This window comes from Gavialis gangeticus, unplaced genomic scaffold (assembly GCF_001723915.1).
Source record: "Gavialis gangeticus isolate Ggan-Ray unplaced genomic scaffold, GavGan_comp1, whole genome shotgun sequence".
Lineage (NCBI taxonomy): Eukaryota > Metazoa > Chordata > Crocodylia > Gavialidae > Gavialis > Gavialis gangeticus.
In genome coordinates this window covers 27,708,720-27,717,627 of record NW_017729022.1, presented here as the reverse complement: position 1 = coordinate 27,717,627, position 8,908 = coordinate 27,708,720, and the positions used below count along the sequence as shown (strand labels likewise).

The window sequence follows — 8,908 nt, the reverse complement described above, 5'->3', positions numbered from 1 at the left end:
TGATTAAAATGAAACACCACTATATATATAGGGTTACATTTTTTTAACCAAAAATTGGGGATTTTTTTTAAATCAGAGAAAACCAGGATCCCTCGTAATATGCATAGGTCATTATTGCTAACAATATGCATAGGTCATTATTGCTAACTATAAATGACAGTATTTTCACCTTGCCTCTGAATTTTCTTGTTTTGGGGGGGTTTAAACGTGTAATAATTTTGGTTTAACAGATACTTTTAGCAAAAAGTTTTCATTTCACTTAGATTTCATTAATGACACACTGACTACTTCTTTTATATTTATTTCTGTTTCCAGTTCCAGCAGCGGTCACAAATCTGAAGATCACAGAAAGCACCACTGAATGCCTGTCCTTCAGCTGGACTGCCTCCAAGGGAGAATTAGACTCATATGATATCTTTCTGTACAATCCAGACAAATCCCTTCAGCACAGAATTTCAGGGGACCAGAGCCTTGAGAAGTGTTCTTTCCCGAACTTGCAGCAAGGCAGGATGTACAGAATGGTGATTGTTACCCACAGTGGAGACCTTACTAATGAGTCATCTATCTTTGGAAGAACAGGTAAAAGCATCCAGCAAGACGATCTGTCTTCAATGAGATGTTCATTAAGGACACTAATGAGCTAATCTAAGAGCCTGAAATCTTGTGCTAGACTAGTAAAACTGCTAACAGTACCCACTCTATCTTTATACATCTAAAAAGAACCTGAATTCTAAATTATGGAACACCTGATGTGAAAAATGTATAATATAGTCGCATTATATTAGCTGCATTATACAAAGATATCTGTGTTGTGCTAGGTACAGTATAGGCATACAATTATAATGCAATTCCCTTCCCCAAAAGAGCTTAAAATATTTGTTAATGACAAGACTTAATATGGAAGCAAACTGTGAGGGGTAAAAGTAAAGAGAAAATAGGAGTGGAAGTTTTTCAGGGTAAGCACCTACTGTAGCTCACTAACTGTGTAGCCATTATCAAGTGTCAGAGTTCTGTTGGCGTTCACAAAGCCAGCATTGCTGCCCAGGGAACCTGTGCTAGTCTCCCACTACTAGCATGCACCCAAAATATGAATCCCACACTGTAAACTTGTGCATGTTCATCACATCGTAATATACATTGTCCTTTCCAGTTCCAGCCTCAGTTGTTAATCTCAAAGCATCTAACAGAAACATGACGGACAGTCTTTGGTTCACCTGGGGCCCAGCATCAGGAGATGTAGATTTTTATGAACTAAATCTTTATAATCCAAATGGCACACAGAAGGAAACATGGCAGAGGAAAGACCTGAGAGAGTGGCATTTCCAAGGGCTGGTTCCTGGCAGAAAATACACCTTGGTTGTAGTAACCCACAGCGGTGACCTGACTAATACAGCAAATGCTGGGGGAAGAACAGGTAAAGAACCACATAAGGCTTTTGTCTCTCTGAACTATCAGATTTCACATTTTCAATGATACATGGTAGATTTATTCCAAGATAACATTTTTATTATGTGGATTATTAAAGGAGTCAAAGAGTACACATGAGACACTTGTAAATGATATTACCAGGGCCACCCCTGGGGGGGGACAAATCGAGGTGACCACCCCAGGCCCCATGCTTTGCAGGGCCCTGTGGAGCCAGGCACAGCAGCAGCAGAGCAGAGCCAGGCATGACTGTGGCTTTGTATCCAGCTGCTCATTTCCCACCCCCAGCCGCTGACACTGCCACCACCAATGGCGGCGGCAGCTTCTTTAGGTCTGGGATCGGAGTGGGAGTGAGGCCCCACATGGGCTGATTTGCCCCAGGCCTCACACCCTACTCAGGTCACCTCTGGATATTACATTAATGGCATGAACTAAATCAGGGTCTAGCTGGCTTGTTTGGAGTCCTGTTTTTTATTGATGTTATTTTACAAAGGCTAAAGAATGTAGAAGGTAATAAGTGTCTTGTCACCCACAACTCATTCTTTATACAAATGTCATGTGAACCATTTCTTCTCTTTTTTCCCTGGTCTAGCACCCAGCCCTCCTAATGCTGTATCATTTGCTGATGTTGCAAACACCTCCCTATCGATCACTTGGATGGGCCCTTCAGATCGGACAGATTATGATGACTTTGAGTTGCAGTGGTCCCCAAAAGATCATCTCACAGTATTCAACCCTTACAGCAGCAACAAATCAAAGGGGCGTATTGTGTACGGACTTCGACCAGGGAGGCTTTATAAGTTCAGTGTTAGGACTGTCAGTGGTAACAGTTGGAAGACATATAGTCAAACAGTGTCTGAAACTGTGAGAACAAGTAGGTACCCATTTTGTTCAACACTCTTCCTTTGTGATTGTTCAGAAATATCATGATGTACTCAACCCACATCTCAAGTTCCAAACTCCATGGCTGACCTGTATGTCTGAGATGGACTTTAATTCTCAAAGTATCCCTTCTGTGATGGGCTATAAAAATGGGCCATCCGAGGAAAAGAATAGGGCTAGAGGGTGGATGAGAAGAACTGTGGAAAAGTTAAGCAGCTGTGATTCACACATCTGTGATTTCCCCTAGTAGCAATTCATGCTATAGGTGAGTGGAAATTCATGACTAAGTTCTAGGGCTGTGCAAAGCTTTGGTCCCGGATTCAATTAGGTGGAGATTTGGCTTGATTCGGTGGCCAAATCTCCGAATCAAATCAGAGGACCCTTTAGTCTCTCAGAATCGAACTGGAACCCTCTGAATTGATTCGGAGAGATTCAGAGGTTCAGACAGACACAGCTTTAAATGTTTTTTCTACATACATCTAGGTAGCAGACAGCTCTTGAGTGCTGCGATGCTGGGCATCCCACAGAAGCGCGGGGAGCTCCCCAGTGTGCTCGGCAGCAGATCTGGAAGTGGACCAGAAGCACTTCCGTTGCACTTCTGAGTCCTCCAGGGATTGCGCTGGGGGTGGGGAGGGATGCCCTGCACCTCCCTGGTTCAGAGACTGGTGCCTCCTGAGTCTGGGGGGGCACCTGGGGTCTCCCCACGGCTGATTGCTGAGCTGGGGAGGTACAGGGGGGGCCCCCAGTGCGCTCCCTGGCAGACCTGGAAGTGGACCAGAAGTACTTCCAGTCCACTTCCGGGTTCGCTGCCAAGCACAGTGGGAAGCCTTCTGTGCTCCTGGGAAATGCTCCATGCGCCCCAGCACTGCAGTGATCATGAAACGCGCTGCTACCTCAAGGTATGTAGAAAAAACTTTTAAAGCTGTGCCTGTGTCCAAATCGCTGATTTGCTGAATCAGCATTGAATCTTCAGATTCGGATTTGACTGAATCGAATCAGGGACTGATCCAAATCAACGGATTGAATCACTGTCCCTGATTCAGGCCAAATCTGAATTGAGTAAGGCCCGCTTTGCACTCCCCTACTAAGTTCAGACCAAATTCTAGAAGAAAAATACTACAAAACATTTGTCTCTTTCTTTGTTCAGAAGTTTGTCCTGATCAGTTTTTTTTTTCCTTTATGCTTGAGGGTAATGTAGGGGTCTTACATTTCAGAACTCTTAGAAGTATTTGCAAAGTAGCTCTTAAATTATACTTTGCAACTGTAAGTTAATCTTTAGGGCGTCAGAAATTGGCACCCAAGATCAGTAGTCACTTGAAAAATACTGCTTTTCTACTGTAAGGTAGAAAAGGTTGTAAAAGGTATTCATTTCAATTATAGTGAATAATTTTTTTTTTCTTTTTAACTAGATGTAGCCTGCAAACCTTCTCAAAAGTATCATAGTTGTACACTACATACCTGTTGTAGTTTTCATGAGACTACATGGAGGAAGGGGGGGTGGGGATTGCTTTTATTATTAATTACTAAAGTTTCACATACCCTAAGAAGTCAAAGGCACTAACTGTAGTCCTGGATGGATAGATTGAGCCAAAATGAATTTAAATGACAGTCATGTATCATTCCTGTGGGGGAGGGTAGCGTTTCTGATTCTGAGCCCCCTGCTTTAATCAGACTACCAATTTAGAGTACTAAGTATGAAGTCCACAAAGCGCGTATGAAATATATTAATCAGGTCTTCTTCACCATTGAACTTCAACTTACCAACTTCTCCTCCATCTTAGAACCAGACAGGATACAAAACCTTCATTGTCGACCACAGACCTCTACTGCCATAGCATGTTCCTGGGCTCCTCCTGACTCTGACTTTGATGGATATAACATTGAGTGTAAAAAAATGGATACTGGGGAAGTTGCATTTTCCAAAAGGATAGAGAAAGAGAAATCTTTGTTTAACATCATGACACTAGTACCCCACAAGAGATACATGGTGTCCATCAGAGTACATTCTGCAGACATGACCAGTGAAGTAGTTGAAGACAGCACTATCACTATGATAGATCGTAAGTCCTTTGTATACGCATAATTTAAATATGGGGAAGGTGAAGATGGAAAGGATGAATCATCTGTTCCCATTAGTTAGTCAACAGTAGACTTTCCAACCTTCAAATCTTCAATATGCAACACCAGGCATTGAAATATGTAGCCAGATCATGGAACCTCTGTGTTTAGCTGCACATTGCACAAGACTATCTGAAGTTTTAACTATAAAATAATTTCTTAAAGACATTTTTTCACTGTATATATCTCAGTGCAAAACTGGTTAGTTTGGCTCATGTAGTAAAAACAGCCGTAGAAGGAGGATTCACAATTATAACATGTCAATTAAGGCATAGTGTGCGGCTCACAACTGTCCTCTTTTGCTTCCCCCCCTTTCTTACTCTCTGTATTGCTGCTTTGCTTCCCTCACTTGCTCTCGCCCCTTATACAGAGCAATGCTCAGAGCCAGGGTAGGAGACTACCTGGAGACAAAGAAAGGGTACTAAATTGTCACTGGTTCTTTTTCAGGCTTTTTCATTATTCCTCTCAGAAATGTGATCACCTGGGACAAGTTCAGGACTCCTGTTAGACTCCATTATTCCTCCTCCTACAGGCTGCAGGTGGCATGGGCAACTGGTGCCTCCCAAGTCTGGGGGGGTCACCCACAGGTGCTGCCATCGGCAGCGGGGCCAGAGCTGGCAAGCTCCTTCAGGTGCCATCATCAGCAACAGTGGCAGAGCCAGAGCTAGCGAGCTCCTGCAGGCACCACCACCACTGTCAGGGGAGGTCATGTACCCCCGACATGTGTCACCTGTGGCAGGTGGGATGGAAATGGCTGTGCCATGACTCCTCCCATTCTCAGGAGGATGGGCAGGAAATGACAGCATGCCCCAGTGTCTTGTGTATGGTGATGCTCCCCATGACTGCTTGCTTTACAGGGAGACTCTGTATTGACACTAGGCAGCATAGGATGCATTTAATCTGGGCAACACTGAGCAAAGGAATACTACAAAGGCCAGAAAACAAAAAAACGACTCTTCACATTAATTGCATTCAAGTTTCCTCTCTTCTCTAACATGAGGGATGCTACAAGAAATGAAATCAAAATTAACCTGAAAAGTCGCAGAATCTGGACCAAAGCTTCTCCGAAGGCTCAACTGTTTTCCATTATTTTTTTAATTTCTGAACCTCGCTGCAATCCTAGATGCTGGCTGACTGTACAGGCAAGACTCTGAATCCCCTGAAAAGCCTTCCCTACCAAGAATTCCAGCTTGGTTTTCTAGACCCAAGAAGTTTGGCTAACCTTCAAACACTTGACTGGCTGAATTTTTGGTTTATTATCCAAGCTGAAACTTTTGAAGTTCAGCCATTACTATTTTTCATGGATACCATTATAGAATAGGAGATGGCATAGTTTACTGCAGTTCCTCTATGCTGGATATGTTCTTTGGGGGCCTGCACCACTGCACTTTCTTTTTCATTTAATTTCTGCTGTGTCTCTGTTAGATTCATAGCCTCTTTGGATATAGGGATGATACAAATGGCTATTTCCTATGGAAGGTGCACTGTAAACCTCTTATGGGAGTCGACCTCAGTGTTTTGTGTGATTGGTTCACTGTTGTTCCTCAAACATGGTTTACTGAACCAGTAGGCGCAGGAAGGGACCATAAAGACCTTTCTGCATTACGTGTGAAAAATGACCTCCAGGTACCTGGTTTGGACACATCTTGGCAAATGCCATTCTAGTATCTGTCAATTAAGGTTGCATAGATTTAATGAGTCTTTAAGAGAGTCTCAATCAGCTCCTCTTCCTACTGAAGAGCTACCACTGTCACTGTGTTTAACATGCTGCTGCTCTGTTTCATGGAGCTTTGGCAGCTTTTCTGCTGGAGAGGGCTACACTTCACGATTACAAAGAGCATAAAATAGGAGACTTTAGGGGCAACTGGTTGAGTTTGTTGAGATTTGCATCTCAATTACTGTTTTACATAGTTGAAAACACATAGATGATGTACTTTATTCCCTCCCTTCCCCTTTCTTTTTTTCCCAGGCCCCCCTCCTCCACCGCCACATATCCGAGTGAACAAAAAAGATGTGCTGATTACCAAATCCTCCATCAACTTTACATTCAACTGCAGCTGGTTCAGTGACACCAATGGAGCTGTAAAGTACTTTACTGTGGTTGTGAGGGAGGCTGATGGTACGTGTTCATGAATGAATGGAAATGCTAGTGTAGCCCATGTTAGCATTAGATCAGTAACGGCCATCATAAGAGGTGGTTGAATCTAAGAAATCTTGCAATCAGTAGTGGAGTCCTGAGCTTAAAGGTCCTGGTTCCAGGTCCCAACACAGATAGAAACAGTTATACTTCATTCTCTAAGATATGGCCAAGTACGTTTTGGGAAGTTTCCATACCTAGAAGATCTGTATCTTAAACAGTTTAGATGATAAGCTGAAGCAGGTCTGAGCATTTTGCCTTCAATCTATATTGCCTTCAAGGCTTCACAAAAAGCTACTTTAGAAAAAAAAAGGTAACCTGATTCAGTCGCTGTTTACCTAGTAAAGCAAATTCTTCTTACACTTACCACTGTAGATCAGACCATATAATGTATGTAGACACTTTTTTCTCAAAAGGAAGCTATACAGCTATATATAACAGAATAGCTTTATAATTAAAGCATTGGCTTGAGACTCAGAAGATTGGGGTTCTTGGCATTGCTACAAACTTCTTTTGTCACCCTGGGCAAGTCATTTCAATTCTCTTTGGTTTCCATTTAAAAGGTAAAAATACTACTGCTGCATCCCAGCTTATATCTGTCTTGTTTGGGGCAGGGACTGCCTATACATACAATATCTGGCAAAGTTGAGTTTTGGACATTAAGATTGTAAAAGTCATTAAAAAAAGGTTTCATTTCAGAGCACAACAATCACTTCCTATTGCACTGATTGTAGAACATAGCAGATGGCAGGATCCAGACATATGTAACAGAGAGATTCACACAACCATCTCCCAGCATCAGGCTTGACTGGTACTCTGAGCTGGAGAGTTGTATCAAAATGACCTGAAGCTATCTAGTCACTTTGGCAGGCAAGGCAGCAACCACAAGCAAATCTCCCTACAGGCAGGCATGCAGTATTGTTTCAAGTAGGAGATACAGTGCTTTCAGCACCCTGGGCACATCTACACGTGCCAATATGAGGTGCATTAGCCATTTTTAAGGCACATTAAGGGAACAAGTATACATGTGCATGCCCTTAATGTGCTTTTAAAATGGCAATTTTAGGCTATTTGCGCCTATATTTGATACTTGCAAAGGCAGGTATCAAATTTAGGTGCGAATAGCTAAAGCGTCTTAACACACATGTAGATGCAATAAGGCACATTAACACTGTGTATGTCGACTGACTTGGGACTAACTTTATTCTGAAGTCGGTGTGCACACTGCATCAATGCGCCTTAGCATGTGCACATGTAGACAAGCACCTAAATTGCCTTAGTGTGCATTAGGCAAATGCACATTTAGTTTAGGCACCTAGACAAGTCAGCTGAGACTTTGTCTACATTAGGCTGCTTTTTCTGCCAGAAGTTCTGGCAGTCTTCAGCAACAGATTGGAAGTTCTTAAGCCAGAATGCCAGTTCATTTTGATACACATAATATCAAATAGCATAATCCTGTCTGGAGGAATTTGCTCTTTACCAAAATCAGCTGTGCCATGGGAAGCAGGTGACCTGCCTAACTGTAAGTGCTGATGGTAGCACAGCTATTAGTGACCACTACAGTTATCAACAGTTCATAAATTGTGTTTTTTCCATTAAACTCAAAGTGCTTTAGAAAGGAAGGTAAGACTTCATATCTGTTTGGCAGATGGGAAATCTAAGCTTTCCAGCAAATTAATAGTCAGTCTGGGAGCAGAACCTAGATATCTTGATAGCCAATGGGTACCCTAACTACTAGACCATCCAGCCTCCTAAATGTAGAAGAGCAGATCCTACTTTCAGTCTGAATCGATGTGCTTTAACTGAGTATCTGTGAGGCTTATGTCTTCACTTACAAGTTGTTTTGAACTCTAGGTTTGAAACTCCTATGCCTGAAGTTTGTCAAATGTTGAATATAGCTTTGAATGTCTTGGTCTTTTAAAACCATACAGTACTAACATAATGAGGCCTATGGCATATGTAAACCCTCTCTCCCATGCCCTATAGATCTTTTTTTTTTCACCTTTGTAGACAACGCAGAGCAGAAGCCAGAACAGCATCACCCGCTACCTTCATATTTGGAGTACAAGAACAATGATACCATTCGAATCTACCAAACAAACTATTTTGCGAGCAGATGTGCTGAAAACCCTGACAACAACTATAAAAGCTTTGACATTAAGCTTGGAGCTGAGATGGAAAGTCTAGGAGGAAAATGTGATCCAGATCAGCAGAAATTCTGTGATGGGCCACTGAAGCCTCGGACTGCCTATAGGTTAGATTTACTGTAGTAATTGTGCTTCAAGAGATGTATTGTATTATTAGGCACTGTGGTATCTCAATGCCTGATGTACTTCAGCTACTGTA

At 42.4% G+C, this 8,908-nt stretch overlaps 1 protein-coding gene across 2 annotated transcripts in view; it reads left to right on the top strand.

The window, feature by feature from the left end:
* The window catches only part of PTPRB (protein tyrosine phosphatase, receptor type B), a 111,927-nt gene that overhangs the window by 68,252 nt on the left and 34,767 nt on the right, over positions 1–8,908 (top strand). For both annotated transcript variants that reach the window (XM_019514729.1, XM_019514728.1), the window contains exons 16-21: positions 316–579; positions 1,151–1,414; positions 2,018–2,299; positions 4,089–4,367; positions 6,395–6,544; positions 8,573–8,816. In XM_019514729.1, coding sequence (XP_019370274.1) covers positions 316–579; positions 1,151–1,414; positions 2,018–2,299; positions 4,089–4,367; positions 6,395–6,544; positions 8,573–8,816 — 1,483 coding nt within the window. The remainder of the gene's footprint in view (positions 1–315; positions 580–1,150; positions 1,415–2,017; positions 2,300–4,088; positions 4,368–6,394; positions 6,545–8,572; positions 8,817–8,908) is intronic.